Source organism: Nomascus leucogenys, chromosome 4 (genome assembly GCF_006542625.1).
Source record: "Nomascus leucogenys isolate Asia chromosome 4, Asia_NLE_v1, whole genome shotgun sequence".
Lineage (NCBI taxonomy): Eukaryota > Metazoa > Chordata > Mammalia > Primates > Hylobatidae > Nomascus > Nomascus leucogenys.
Window position 1 is genome coordinate 13,892,051 of NC_044384.1, and position 16,582 is coordinate 13,908,632.

Consider the following 16,582-nt stretch of genomic DNA (forward strand, 5'->3'; position numbering starts at 1 on the left):
TACAGCAATCATGGTGGTATTGGATGATGACACGTGGGGGATATATTCACATTCTCCTTGTGAAGTTCATAGATTCCCTTCTCTGCATTTGTACCAGATGAATCTAAATGCTGAGAATTATCCTTCTTAACTATGATTAAGTCAGTGAGTCTGGAGTTACCCATGTAGAGAATGCTCTACCTTATATATTACTAAAGGGATACAATAGTATTCTCATTGAGTAGGAAGTAAGATCAGAAAAAATTATTATCTTCAGATTGAATTTTTTTGAGATTGAAATTTTTTGAGGCCTAGGTTGCACAAAATAAGGTGATGGCTTCATGCAAAACTTCTTATCCACCTTTTGGTAGTAAGTTTGTTTTAAACAAGCCAGTAATGACTAGCAAATCCAATTCTGTATTTTTTTCCTAAAACCAGATTTACATAAACAATATAAAATTTTAAAAATAGATATTTTCCATGTCGTTGGGGGGTACTATTCACCCTCTGCATGAGTTTCAAATGCTCTCCTTCCACTAAAATAAGTATCTTGAACAAAAACTCATTCGAACATATAATCCAAAATTAGACAATGATAGCAGGTTCTCATGCTTTAAGTTCTTATAACTGTCAATATATATTATTAAGCAAAACTAAAATCTACTTGTAGGTATTTGAAAGTTATTTTACTATAATGATATTTAGGAAACTGCTAAGAGTGTTTACCTTTGAAGCAGAGAAATACAATTTGACATAAGAGGGAGTTATTTTGTTATTTTTAATATTATATTTCTTAGCATCATAAATGTGTCATTATTTTATTATTATTTGCATGAATTACATTTGCATTTATGTAAAAATAATAAAGTAAGGGGTGTTATTGAAAACATTAAGTCAAAGTTGATTTAGATTAAAATGTGTAATGTCCAGTTCTTTTTCTTACGTCTCAAGTTGCATCTATGAGCATAGTACTTATTAGGGTATTTAGTTGACCATCAACTTTTTAGATTATTTGGATAACGAACTTGGTATACAAATAAGAAAATGAGTGCCTATAAGAAAAGAATAAGAAAAATCTAACTTTCCCTCCTATTTGGCTTTAGGCCTAAGATAATTTAAATAGCAGCTTTTCCTTCATGACAGTAAATCCATAGATAAAAATTACTTGAGTTCCTCATTGCCCTTTAATTATTGTCCTTGCTTTAAAAAAAATCCATAATCAGCATTCCTGGGGAGAAAAATACTTGCTTAGAGTATCTGTACCTGCTGCCTCTATCAGTAACAATATTAATACATTACCTTTGTTATCTTTCAATGAAAAGTTGTGGTTATTTGTTGCATCCGTTGTTAAGCTGAAGTAAAACTGGTGTCCACTGGATGGCTCATCTTTATCAACAGCACTGATTTTCTGGATAACCTAGGAAAAGAGAAAGTAAAAGACGAAAGCACATTGGTGTGCTATGCTTAGTTTTCTGTGGCAGGACAAAGCAATTTTACACTTTATAATAAATGCCATCTCCCTGAATGAGCTAGGGAGAAAGGATCCAATGTATTATTATGAACCCGATCTAAAAAAGGGCTCTGAAAAACAAATCATGTCCTTTTCTTAGTTCATGTTTGAATTCACTTATGTGAACTTCAGAAATAAGCTGTTCCAATTGATTGGACATCCCAGGAAACATCACAAGACACTGAACAATAGATGAACAAACCAAACTGAGGTTGAACTGCACTTAATTCTTAGAATTCTAAGACACTTAAACCAGGTTGTGCAAGGTAGGAAACAGCCCAATCAGCTTACAATGCTGTCTTTCTCCGAAAGGAGTCTAAGTTCTTAGCCATTTAACAGAGCTTTTACAACGTTTACCTTTCCTTCCTGAGGAATTTTCATCACCCCAATTAAACTGGAACTTGAAGGTTCCTTTAATATTAGTTCATGCTACACATCAAAGTGTTCGTTTTGCTGAAACAAGCTGATTATATTTTATCTTAAAGCTGGAAGAATTTCAAAGGCAACTGCTGCTGGATATTTTTTAAGAAACCACAAATTAGAAGCGAAGTGTTCTGAAGACTCTTACCTGCCCAGGCTGGGCATTTTCACAGACGGTGGTCTCATAGTCCATGGCAAATTCAGGGGCATTATCATTGATGTCAAGTATAGTGATGGCCACATAGCCTCTTCCTACTTGAGACGGATTCTCTAATAAATAAGACAGTGTCTCATCATTTACTCTTTGACTCTCTAAAGCACAATTCTAATAATAAAATGACGAAGCTGAGAATGAAATCTAGAATTATAATGCTGTATTACTTAAAAGGAGCTATAGAAAATATGAAAATATGATCCAAATACACACACACATTCATATGTATTTGTATGTGTATGTACACATACATATGTATACCCAAATATATACATATACATGATTATATGTGTGTGTATTTGGATATACATGCATATATATATGTATAAATGTATATTATGGTCTACATGTGTACTCGTAGTTTTTTAGTCCCTGATGAGAAAATTGTTGAAAGAAGAATAAATGGTAAACCATGAATTTCAATATTCTTTGATGTTAGAGCTCATATTTGCATGACTATACATTTGTATTATCAACACATGTATTATAAATGCATACATATTAAAATACACAATATATCATATACATATACGCATGCAAATATGCATTCCTTTTTCAATAGTTTTTATTTTATTTTATTTATTATTTTGTCTTTTATGAGGGACTAAACTTAGTTCAATATCAGAATATTCAAATCCAGATGTCTTGGTTATAGATCAATTTACTAATTATTATAAGCTATTTCACTAACTCCATAACAGCATAAACACAGTATATGAATTGTGATCAGAAAACAATAAATCCTGTGAAGGTAATATAGGCTCATTGTATTTTAGTCCTTGGTTTTCATAAATTTTGTAAATATTAGCATATAAAGACAGTGAAGATAAGTATATTTCACAGCTTAGAAATTTGGTATTCTCAAGTTTTTGTACAATTCAAATAAGGAACTACTTTAATTAAGTTGAATTTACAACCTCATGACAATCGATTCTCCACTCACTGTCCTCCATCTTAATTTAGTTTTAAGCCTCACAACTTACGGCTCTCCATTGCAAGGACTGTGATATTGTGAATAGCATTTGTCTCTCGATCCAAAGACTTGGCAGTTGTGATGACCCCACTGTTGGCATCAATATTGAAGTATCTCTCCAAGTCTGTGTTTCTGTCAATTGAGTACCTAATTGAACATCGAAGAAAGGAAAAACCTTCAACATGTACGTTTGATTATAATTTGCTGAAACTATTTCATTATTTGTGTAGCTCATTACTAAATCCTACTGACTCTCTGATCTGTCATATTAATCACATAAATGCATGCCTTGTTTAAAACTCTCCCCACATACTAGACGGTTTATAACCTGTGTCTCACTAATATGTTTGCTTTCCTGTCAGACAGTACTAAATGAACACCACAGTAATCTTCACAATGGCTTTGAATATGTCATTAGAACTTCAAGTTCATTATTATTACTATTATTATTTATTTATTTTTGATACAGGGTCTTGCTGTCACCCAGGCTGGGGTGGAGTGGATCACTGTTACCTCAAACTCCTGGGCTTAAGGGATTCTCACCCCTCAGCCTCCTGAGCAGCTAGGACTAGAGGCATGCACCACCATGTTTGGCTATTTTATTATCATTATTATTATTATTATTGTAGATGCAGGGTCTTGCTATATTCCTCAGGCTGGTCTCGAATTCCTGGGCTCAAGTGACCCTTCTGTCTCAGTCTCCTAATATGCTGGGGTTACAGGCGTGAGCCACCGTCACTGGCTAAATTCATTATTATTATTATGACTCTTGTAAACCATTTACAATATATTTGGTAACCCTGGTCACGATTATGGACCCTTCTAAAATGAAACATGTAACCATCTTGCCCATTTGCATATACTTAGTAACATCTTTTGTTCTGACAGCACCAACCTGTTATTAACCCTCTTTCTTTCTTTCTTTTTTTTTTTTTTAATCTTACTCAGTGGTCTTGACCAGGATTCTAAAGACATGTTTCAAAGTGGAAACCCTAAGATTGCATGGCTATTTTTGCATGTAAAAGCCTCTTCTCGAAGTATTTGTAATCCAAATATTTTTTCAGCAGTGAAAAATTACTACTCCACTTGTATTTTTAGTCCATGCTATTATTTGTTTTATACACAAAATTTACCCTCCCCTCATGATGATTGTCTTCAGGTTCCCCTCACAGGCTTTCTGGTTGGGTGAGATGGCTCTCATTTAAAAACAAACAATTAAACGAACAAATGAACGAAAGAACAAACAGGAAAAAAACATATACCCACTTTAGGCATGATGATTAGCAACTGCTTCAACTACACTCATGATCCATTAAACATAACGGCCTTTCATGTTCTTCATCTTCTTGATTCTTGATTTGCTCCTTTAATCCAGGTGTCATGGATTCTTATGAACATACCCTTGACTTGTCAGCTCTAATATACGCATTACTATTGGAAACTCTACTTCAAGCATCTTATTCTCTGTCCACCACCTCCCACTCCAGCAATTCTTCATCCTAATAGGGACCTACAGTTTTTTGATGCTAGCAACACTTTCTTAAAATGAATTTGCCTTTATTTCCTCACATCTCTTACCAATTTATGTACTATGAGCCCTCGTTATTATTACTCCTGTGTATACGGATATTACATTGTAATACATCAAATTTAGTGACATCAAACCATAATAATAATATATCTTATTTTGTTTATGTCAGGAATTTGAAAGTGTGTTTGTAGGGCAGTTTTAGCTGTTAATCTCACAGGAGGTTGTAGTCAAACATTGGCTGGGTCTACAGTCATTTGATGATTTGACTGGGATTGGAGGATCCAGTTTCGAAGTGTCTTATTCACATCGATGGCATGTGCATGGCATGGATGGTGAGTTGGTGCTGCCAAATGGACTCCTCTCCACAACACTGCCTGAGTGTCCTTATGGCGGGAGAGCCAGCTTTCCCCATTTTTTTTTTTCCAATTGATCTGACAATGTGTTTTTTCTTCTTTAATTTCTTAATATGATGAATTATATTGATGAACTTTTGAATATTAAACCAATCTTATGCTTCTGGGATAAACCCTACTTTATCATGGTGAATTATTCTTTTATATATTGCTTGATTGAGTTATCTAAATGTCCTGTGGAAAATATTTGCATGAAAGTTTTGATCAAAGTTTTCGTTTCTTGTACTGTGTCTACCTGGTTTTGGTAGTAAGAATAAGGCTGTACTCGTAAAAACTCCTCTCGTATTTCCTGAACAATACTGTGTAGACTTGGTAATTCTTCTTTAAGCGTTTAGCAAAAATTTGTCAGTGAAGCTATCTGGGCTTGGATATTTCCATTTTCAGTAAGTTTTTAACTAAAATTATAATTTAATAGTTACGGGATTATTTAGGTTATCTATTTCATATTGAGTGAGTTTTGAGCATTTACATTTTTTGAAAAATTGATCCATTTATTCTAAATTGCCAAATTTCATTGAAATTATAAAACTTATGTCAGTAGGTTTGTTTATAGTATTTTCTTATTCTGCTTTTTATGTTTGTGGGGTCTGTAACATCTCCTCTTTTGTTCTTAATATTTATCATTTTTTCTGCTTTTTTTTTCCTTTGTCAGTGTTGGTAGAGGTTTATCAATATTTAGGTCTGTTCAAAAAAACAAGCTTTTAATTTTATTGATTTCTGTATAATTTGTTTTGAAATGCATTGATTTATGTTCTTATTTTTATTGTTTTATTTCTTCACCTTGCTTTGGATTTATTCCACTGATGTTTTTCTAATTATTACTCTAGGACACAGGACAGTAGAGAGAAAATAATGATAAACTCATCACAGGTTTGGAGATACTCTGTAGTACTCTTCTTCACTAAACTACCTGCTAATATTTACTTTTCAGAGGCCTGATGGCTCCACTCTATCCAGATTTCATAGCTGCATTTACTGTGAGATACAGGGTGGAATATGCTTACTTAGAACAGGGTTATGTGTGTATCTATGTATGTGTGTGTGTGTGTGTATATATATATGTGTATATATATATACATGTACACATATACTACATACATACGTATATGTATGAACCAATATACATATATAAAATACACTTCTATATAAGTCATATCTAATGGCAATAGGACAACTGATATTAATGTTTGATAAGAGGATTATAACTTAATGAGATTATAACCCATATATTCATGCATCAATTAAGCCAATATTAAAACCTGAATTGCTCTCTTTGTCAAATCTCAGTTAATAACTGAGATCATGTTTGAATATTCATGAAAAAATAAATGTCTAGATTCTTAAAAGCAAAAAGGCCTTGAACTTGACAGACATCAGTCTAAATGAATTCATGTAATTCCCCACAGGGCTAAAGTCAATGACTAAAACACTTGCTTCTATTATCAATAGTCTCAAAGATCCTAGCATTAGAATAAAATAATTAAAGTTGAGAATTTATTTAATATGTTAAATGTCTCCAACCAGTATTTGCCTCATAGAAAACTACAAATAATTTAGAGATCTAGTTATAACCTAGGCCTCTGTTTTGAAAAAACATGGGCAACAAAAGTTTCTATCATTCAAATATTTACCATTTCTAAATTATACACTCTGCAGCTTCCCCTTCTATTTACTTATTTATTTAGACAAAGTCTACTCTGGGGCCCAGGCTGGAGTACAGTGGTGCAACCACAGATCACTACAGTGATCCTCCCATCTCAGCCTCCCAAGGAGCAAGGTCTACACAGGTGGGCCACTGTGCCAAGCTAATTTTTGTATTTTTTGTAGAGACACGGTCTCACTGTGCTGCCAGGGCTGGTCCCAAACTCCTGGGCTGAAGCAATTCTCCTGCCTCAGCCTCTCAAAGTGTTAGGATTACAGGCTTGAACCACACACCACGCCTGGCCCCCCTTTCTAAATTGTGTGTATTTGTTAATAACTATAATCCCCACTTAGATCTCACTAAATAGCATATAATGTACATATATATATGGTAATTTATGATGTTATCATTTCCTTATGCCTTCCATTTATTCATTTATGCATTCAGCAATTATTCTTCAGCACCTGCAAGTGACATACTATTTCAGGAAATACATTACATAAACAAATAATTTTTTTAATTGCAACCAAAATAATAAATATTGAGGAAGAAACTAAAGTTGTTATGAAGGAGGTCAGGGCATGTTTGCAGAAAGGTATTGACTTGAGATGAGATGGGATGCTTTGGCAAAGACAAGGATTAGACTGACCATCCAGAACAGTCCTGGTGGTTTTTACATTTCTTAATGGCAAGGACTTAGGGTCATCTAGTATTAAAGGGGTTTCCTATTTTCTACTAGCCCCTCTGGACATACCAAAACCTTAAGTTGTTAAATAAAGCATTAGCTAATGTATAAAGTTACTTGAGAAAAAAAAATCCTTAGGTAAGAAAAATAAAGAAAATACAGATGCTTTTTAGAATGAGAAGTATAAAATATCTCTGCCTTAGTAATGTGGGATGGCTGATTGAGCCAAGAGAAGTTAGTGGTGGTTCATGACTAGGAAATCACCTATCCTGCACTTCTGACGCCATTAGTGGTGTGTGGACTTACAACAATCTCTCTAGCTTCTGCAAATTACAGCCTAAAATACTTGGCTTCCTTTAGTGTATGTTGGAGTGGACAATTAGAGAGATCACTTCCGTATTTTTGCAGCAACAGCAGTTAAGCTTCTGCCCCATCCACTTATTATGCTGACAGCTCTGTATCTCAATATCCAGCCTAAAACTACTTCCTGAAATTTTTGAACATTGCTTTATAGATGCCTTTACCATCATTAATTCAATCTCAATATATCTACGAGCAAATTCATCAACCTTTTCCCCAAATTACCCTACCTTCTGAACTTTTCTCTTTGCAGGATATAATATTTAAAATATAGTTTACCTTTTTTCCTTAATTCTCAAACAAATATGTAAGATCACATGTGGCAGAAACTTCCATTTGCATACCTAATAATTGTATTTCTCTTACTTCTTTTTAAGAGAACCATGCTTTTATTAGATGCAGCCATATGTCCCTCTGAAAAACTATATTTGCTAGCCTCCCTTGTAGATGTGATGTCTTTATATCTAAGTTTTGGAAAATGAGGTACAAAATACATTTTTAGCCTACAGCCTAATTGAAAAACTCCTTAAAGCATAAGTGATAGCTGTTAATTTACCTGGTGTTTGATTTCTGCCCTTCCCCTTTCTCTCACTTGGGGCATAAACACAATGGAAGAGATCCAGAAGCCATATTGTAAATAAGTGGCGATAAGTGCTTAAAAAATGAAGCGAAGGCTCTTGATGGCATTATACTGCCAACATGTCAGTCCTTGAGAGCATAGCTCCAGACTTCTCATTAGTATGTCATTAGTGTTAAGCTTTGCTGCTACTAGCCAAGCACAATTTCTAACTAACGCAAGCATGTATTATTACTGAGGTTATTTCAATACTGGACTCTAAAATTTCACAATTGGGGGTTGGATCCAAGATTTAGAATCATGACTATTTAAGCCAGTTTTCCAGCATACTATGTTGCATATAAATTAATTGTAGTTTCAGCCACCTACATCTCTATAATTCAGCTTCTAATTGCTTTTTTCACCCCTCTGCTTTTCTGTCTAAACTCATAAACAGTCAAACTGATGTATTAATTGGTGAACAAATATACCACACACATCTCCAATTCTGTGCCTTTTCTCATGTTGGTCATTCTGTATTCCTGTTTTTCCTCCTTTCCAATTATTTTAGTCCTGCTATTCCTTGAAGACAAACTAGTAGCATTAAAGCAGCATGCTTTTCCAATTACATCAGAAGTTCTGCTTTTTTAAGAAAATCTGCAGGGTGTGTGATCCGTGGATCTTACCAAATGCTCCTTGTGCTACACCACCAGGAACCATAGACTGAGGATTAAAGGACGGTATTTCTGGCCCTGACCCCATCACTAACCTACTGTTCTAATTGGGGCTTTTCATCTGTGCTTTTCCGTTTCTTCATTTGTTCAATGAGAAAGTTTTACAAGATGAATTCTCATTTCAGATCTAACACTGAATTTTGTAAAATGAGTTTTCATGTAAGATCTCTTCTACAGCTACATAGCAAGAGGGTTTCTGCAAAAGACCATATCTCATACATCTGTGTGTCTTCAGTGTTCTGAACATCTGTTACAAAATGAATTCCTTAATGAATACTGGTGATTATCATGGCAGCTATTTGATGAGCTAAAGAGATCAATTAAAATGTTCTTCTTTATATTCACAGGTAGCATTCTGATCACCAGCTATTAATGTGCATATCAGTGTTCACAAACAGACAGTGCAGGTGAGTGAGCTGGATTAACACAAATATATCATCAGTACTCCCAAAGTGGCAAAAGATAATGTAATAAAAAAGCATCAGAAAGTTTAATCAATTGAAATAGATGAATAATTTGAATTGAAAATTTATTCTACTATAAAGTTTGTTGGTATGTGTGTGTGCATTTGTGTGAGTATATGTGGATTGCTGTAAGGATCATGCAGGTTTGATATAGACCTCACTAAAATCCTGGAACCATATTTTCTAACTGTGTGGCCAGGGACATATTTACTTCTAACATAGGAATAATAATGCTTGCCTCTTAGGAATTTAATGACAAGTAAACTTCAAAATAAACTATTGAGGCCGGGCACTGTGGCTCATGCCTATAATCCCAGCATTTTGGGAGGCCGAGGTGGGTGGATTTGTTGAGTTCAGGAGTTAGAGACCAGCCTAGGCAACATGGCAAAGCCCTGTCTCTATAAAAAACTAGCTGGGCGTGGTGGTATGTGCCTGTTGTCCTAGCTGCTGGGGAGGCTGAAATGGGTGGATCACCTGAGCCCAGAAGGCGGAAGTTGCAGTGAGCCATGATTGTGCCATTGCATTCCAGCCTGGGCAATAGAGTGAGGACCTGCCTCAAATAAATAAATAAAAAGAGAATAAAAATGAACTATTGATTTCTGAACTTAATGATAGCAGACACCTTGCTTGTATCCTCATCTCTCTTCTGATTATGTCAACACAATTTTCCTTTATGGTTTTAAACTTTTTCAAATCTCATATGCAATCTTCATGGCACTCAAGATGTCCAGAATGTTTTGGAGAAGAGACGGCCACATATATCAAGATATGCACAAAAAACAAAAACAAAAACAAAAACAAACAAAACAAACAACTCTGCAGGAAATGTGAATGTGAATCTCAAACAGAGAGCCACAAGAAAAGAGTTGCAGCTGATTCATCACAGTTGCCACATTCTGAAGAGCCTGCGACCCCTGCTACAAGTATTCACAGAGGAACCCTACTCCTCTCCTTTTCTGAAGACTGACCATTCAATTTTTTTTCCTTTGATTCTTTGAGCTGTACCCAATTATTTCAATAAACTTCTTTCTTTTTTAAATTAACCGTGGCCAATTTCTGTTGATTACAGTTAAAGAATGTTAAGAGGACAGTACATGATAAAAAGTAATATTCCCTAACTTTTTAACCCCATGAATAATTCTCTACCATTTACACCAAGAACATTGAATTTTTGTATTCCTTTATTAATGTGACTTTTCAACAAGTATTTAATTTAATAAATTATATTTTTAATATACATATTTGTGTGTGTGTGTTTGTGTGTGTATGGCAGGGTATCACTCTGTCACTAAGGCTGGAGTGCAGTGGCATCATCTCGGCTCACTGCACCCTCCGCCTCCTGGGTTCAAGAGATTCTTCTGTGTCAGCCTCCCGAGTAGCTGGTATTACACGCACACACCGCCAAACCTGGCTAATTTTTGTATTTTTTGTAAGGACGGAGCTTCACCACATGGGCCACGCTGGTCTTAAACTCCTGGTCTCAAATGACCCACTCACCTTGGTCTCCCAAAATGCTGGGATTACAGATGTGAGCTGTGCCCAGCCCTCAATAAGTATTTTAAATATGAAAAATACTGTAAGAAACAAATCAGAACAAATGTAATTTTCAGTGAATTTATTTTACCTGGAGTCTTCCAAAAAGGTAACTAAGAAAGTCTTTGCTGACAGCAGAGCTTTGTAATTCTAGAGTAATAGAATAAAACATGAAAAAATGGGCCAAGGGTGGTGGCTCATACCTGTAATCCCAGCACTTTGGGAGGTTGAGGCGGGTGGATCACCTGAGGTCAGGAGTTCAAGGCAAGTCTGGCCAACATGCTGAGACCCCGTCTCTACTAAAAATACAAAAATTAGTCAGGCATGGTGGCGGATGCCTGTAATGCCAGCTACTTGGGAGGCAGGGGCAGAAGAATTGCTTGAACTTGGGAGGTGGAAATTGCAGTGAACCGAGATTGCACCACTGCACTCCAGCCAGGCAAAAGAAAAGAAAGGAGGAGAGGGGAGGGGAGGGGAGGGGAAGGGAGGGGAGGGGAGGGGAGTGGAGGGGAGGGGAGGGGAGGAAAGGCTAAAATAAATTAGGCATTTCCTACAAAATTTAACCTACAAAAATTATCTCTGGATAGTAAGTACACTACTCTAATGAAAAAACACTATGTTTTCACCATACATGAACACATACTTTCTTTTTTTCATTTTTAGTGGTAGTTATGCTAAAATGAGCAGCATTTTGAAATAGAGTACAGATTATAGTCTTCTCACAGATTTAATACCCGCTATTTTTTAAGTGAATCAGTTTTACTGCTGGTATTACTTTTCTGTATGTTATATTACTGGCTTGCTAATTTTCTTTGAATAAAATAGATATTCACAAGTAATTTAGATTTCATATGTGCACATATATGAATGAATACAAGCTACTTAAAAATACACATTGAATTATTCAAACACCCCAAATACGTTCACACTAATCCATCACATAAAGTAATTTCCAACATAATATTATCACTTTTTATGTGAGGATATTCAGTAATAGGAATGCTGAAAAAGCCCACAGGTAAATATTATCCAAGTATCCTTTAACATAAACATAAACATATTTCTATATTTAGATTATTAGAAATTCTTAAAATGATGCCTATTACTTTTTGTTTTCCTGTCTTCATATCTGATCTTATTTGTAAAAATATCATGTTCTATTTCATTGGTCATTTTTAGCATAAGAACTTTGGGCTTGCTGTGATGCCTACAGAAATGAATTTGCTGATTTCATAATTTAGTACTAGGCTTTTAGGATATAACCAAATAAAACACAAATGTACTTTGCATGATGTTTTCTTGGCTTGTCCAAATCTTGCCATCCCTTGAAGCCCTACTTACACTACCACTCCTTCAAATGAAATCTCACAGCCAGTGAACTTAGAGTGCTGATTATTTATCTTACAATTTGCCATATTACAGTGCTGGCATATTTTCCCTCATATTGTTTAACTTTTATGAGATCTTATTAGTTCATCCAGATTGTAAGTTCCTTGAGGTCAGAGGAAATGTTTTATTTATCTTTGTTTTCTCATTAGCATTTTCCCCAGTGCTTGCATAACACACGCTTTTAAAGAATGCCTGTTCAGTCATTGATCAGTCTGCCAATGCTGACATGAAAAATGAGTCAAATCCTCTAGACTCTAGGCTGTTCTCACAGCTTTTACCATCTTGGATGAGAAACACAGAAGTGAAGTTTCTATCATTCAGAAACGTGACCAGAATCAGCAGACCACAATCTGTCCTTCCAAGTTCAACAGATAAAGCCCGATATTGACTACTTAGGGCCAAAATTTACATGATGAGATAAACAGCTACTTATCAAATAACAAGCCAGAAACGTGCTTGCCCTCAATTACCCACTTTTCTTTAAAAAAAAAAAAATTTTTTTCCTCTAAGTAATCTCAAGTATCAACTAACTTCCACCCTTGGCTTTGACTGCAATTTTAGTTTATGTATGGTTTTATTTCCACATACCACCCCTTGCCACAAAAGGACAGTACAGTGTACATGAAATGGTGGTCTAGATGAGCTATCTGGATGTTGGGCGAAGCATAAAAAAGACCTAACATTCACAGTCATGCTATGTTCTGGCCAGTTACTGGGCTTTGGTTTTTTTTAATCTTTCCATGTATGACGACTACACTTGTAAACGTCGAGAATGACCAGGTTCCAATAGTCATGTAGGTGCCCCAGTCTTTCTCTAAGGAAAAAGCAGATTCATAGAGAAGAGTTATGCATAGCCTTTGGTTGGTACTTCAGTAAAGTAGGTAGAAATTTTAAAATGCTGTGCAAGGCAGGGATCATGTAGGAAGACAATATCAACTTTGCCTTGCTGGGGGCAACTAAATGCATATTTTTCTAGAATTCTAATTTATTGCCTCATATGTCAGAAAATACTACAAACATAAATGACATATGCTGGATTTCAGTATTATTCAACAGAGAATGTCAATAAATTCAAAACTAATCATTCCACTGGCCACACTGTTTTACAAGTCAAACCCTACTGGTCTCATTTTAAACAATTACAACAAAACATACAATGCTTTTCCATTCCTCCAAGAACTACAATATTGCTAAAGGTGTAAAGCACAAAGCTCACAACTGTTAAGACTCCTCATGTCCCATCTCAATCTGGGGATTCACTTTTCCTAGTACCTCAGAAGACTGTGCTATTTATTCATACATTAACATATGTTTTATTATGTTAAACATATGAGACAAGATTTACATTTTGATAGTTATTGGAGTGCCTAATGCAAATACATGTTTATATTCATCAAAAAGCCATACAATATATCTACTGGAATATGCGTGAGTACAAGACAACCTGCAATATAGATTGCCAATATGGTTGCATATAAAATGCTATGTCTCTTTTACTGACTTCATTAATCTCAGAATTAAAATGGCATGGAAACCCAATAACCTATAATAATAGCAATAATAATGATAATACATGGTAATATTCAAGTCATGATTCACAGTTTAAAAGCTTCATTTACTTTCTCACTCTTATTCAATCATCAGAAAAGCTTGGGATAAAGCATCAGTTACTTTTCCTTTTTGCTGGCTAATACAAAAACACAGGAGACAAGGTGACATCTCCTAGGCCATTCCACAAACAGCAGTGTTGGGAAGGGAACCAGTCTTCCAGAGAATGCATGAGAGTAATGCACATGCAACAAATTATAAAATAAGGAGACTGGCCTCTTAAGGGATATTATATAAATGGATAGAGGAAGAGAAGTATGTGAGAGACAAATGCAGAAAAAAAGGTATAAATAATTGTGCTGACCTTATGAAAATTGTGTAAAAACTTTCAAGTATGTAAGTATTAAACATGACTCTAGAAATTAATTCTACAAATGCAAAAGAAATATTCATATATACAAAATAAAATTTTAATTCACTGGGGACAAAGTCTATCTATTTCTCTATTTGTGAGATAACGATGTAAGCTAATAGTAACCTGAACTTTCAGGTCACCACCATTACTTTTAAGGAAATGAAAGTGGGGTAAAAAATATGGTGCTGGGTAGGTACTCTTTCACTGATAAAGACCACAGAGATTTTTACTTCCAAAATCAGAAGTTCAGCCTTTGACCTCTGTGCTTCAGAGAACAGAACTGGAGCTCACTTCATCTCTCTCCAGTCACTACTTGCTCTTTCTCAGGTCACCTCCCATTTGGGCCCACTCTTCCTTCTTCTTCCTCAAATTATTATATAATAATATGGACATTTTTCAATGAAAATATTATAAAAAGTGAAATACTTTCTATGAAAGTCTTCAACAGAATGACAACAAGGGAGTGGGAAATAGAAGAATTTGAAAAGGATAAAAATATCAATGCAATCAATGAAAATATTCTTAAATCCTTTCATTTTTCTTATTCACTTATTTATTTTAGAGACAGGAATCTCACTATGTTGTCCAGGCTGGAGTGCAGTGGTTATTTACAAGTGCAATTGTAGCTCACTGCAGTCTAGAACTCCTGGTCTCAAGTGATCCTCCTGTTTCAGCCTCCCAAGTTGCTAGAATTACAGGCATTTGTCACCCCACCTGGCTCCATCATTCATTTTTGTAGTAAATTATGATATATATTAATGTCTTTCGGTCATTCTCCATATCTCCAACTTTATGAAAGCATGTCTCTCTTTCTTTCCATTAAATTAAATAATTCAAGCAAAAATCAAATTGTCCTAAGTAGCTAATCTATGCCAGTAACTGTACTGTGGTTGATTGTTCATGAGGGCAAGAGATTTAAGGTTTCACTAAGAGATGGAATGCTATAACAAAACTCAAACTCATGTTTGCCCAAATTAATATAACTTGGTATGTGGGGCTGAACTGCAGTCAGGAAGTTTACTTGACCATGAAGGCAGGGCAATTACAGAGAAGAGGGGAAGGCTTATTCTATCTGCTATATTTGTGATTCATAAATATTCTTGTGCACAGATTATATTCTCGGAAATGGTCTATTATCACCACATTAAAAACAGTATAATCATCAATACGTTCTGAATTTGCTGCCTAGATAAGCACATAATACGTATGATTTCACTTTTTAATTAACTGTTAATCTATACCAGTCCTTTACTAGGTTCTATATACATATGTGTGTGTATATATATATATACATATATGTATACACACATACGTATATGTGTATATATACATATATGTATACACATATACGTATATGTGTATATATATACATATATGTATATATACTACTTTAAAATATGTGTGTGTGTAAATGTACATAATCACTTTATTACTTTAAAAAGAAACAACATTATGGGCTTTTTTAAATCAACACATATTAAGTAATTTTCATGACAATTTAAGAGCCAACAAAATGTAATGTTGAAATATTTTGAAATGCTTGCATATCACCATTGTGTCAATCTTAAACATATTATTTGGCTATAACAGTATCTAGCCTAGATACAAGACTACTGAAAGGATATTTTTAATAGTCTTTACATGTAGATAGTTTTTTTTAAATTAAGTGGAAATATTAAACTGAACAAATATATACTGTTCAAGTAGACCAATATCAATAAAATGACTGGTTTACAAATTAGTCCCTAATTTGAATTGTTGATAGAATTATTTTTCTAACATATGCATGTATCCTACAACTAAAACATGCATCGCTTCATTTTTGAACATGTTTTGCTTTAAAAGAGATTCAGGATAATTGGTTGAATAGAAACATCAGCTATGGCTCGTGGATAATAATGGAGGCCTAAAAATATGGCTCAATGATAATGGCCTTGATAATCAGATGATATTTTTGAGTTAGTAAAATGTATGTTTCTAATGCTGTTTTACCTCTGCTATTATAACTCGAGATATATATATATATATATATATATATATATATATATATATGGTATATATACATGGTATATATATATATGGTATATATACATGGTATATATATATGTATATATACATGGTATATATATATGTATATATACATCATATATATATATTATATATGGTATATATACATGGTATATATACATATATATGGTTTTTATTTGTTATGAACA

The 16,582-nt window shown here is 34.4% G+C and overlaps 1 protein-coding gene across 2 annotated transcripts in view; it reads right to left on the reverse strand.

Annotated features, from left to right (window-relative positions):
• CDH7 (cadherin 7) overlaps positions 1-16,582 on the reverse strand; it is a 130,075-nt gene that overhangs the window by 22,944 nt on the left and 90,549 nt on the right. For both annotated transcript variants that reach the window (XM_003264322.3, XM_030810289.1), the window contains exons 8-10: positions 3,107-3,243; positions 2,058-2,179; positions 1,279-1,396 (exon numbers count right to left, since the gene is read on the reverse strand). In XM_003264322.3, the coding sequence (XP_003264370.1) occupies positions 1,279-1,396; positions 2,058-2,179; positions 3,107-3,243 (377 nt within the window). The remainder of the gene's footprint in view (positions 1-1,278; positions 1,397-2,057; positions 2,180-3,106; positions 3,244-16,582) is intronic.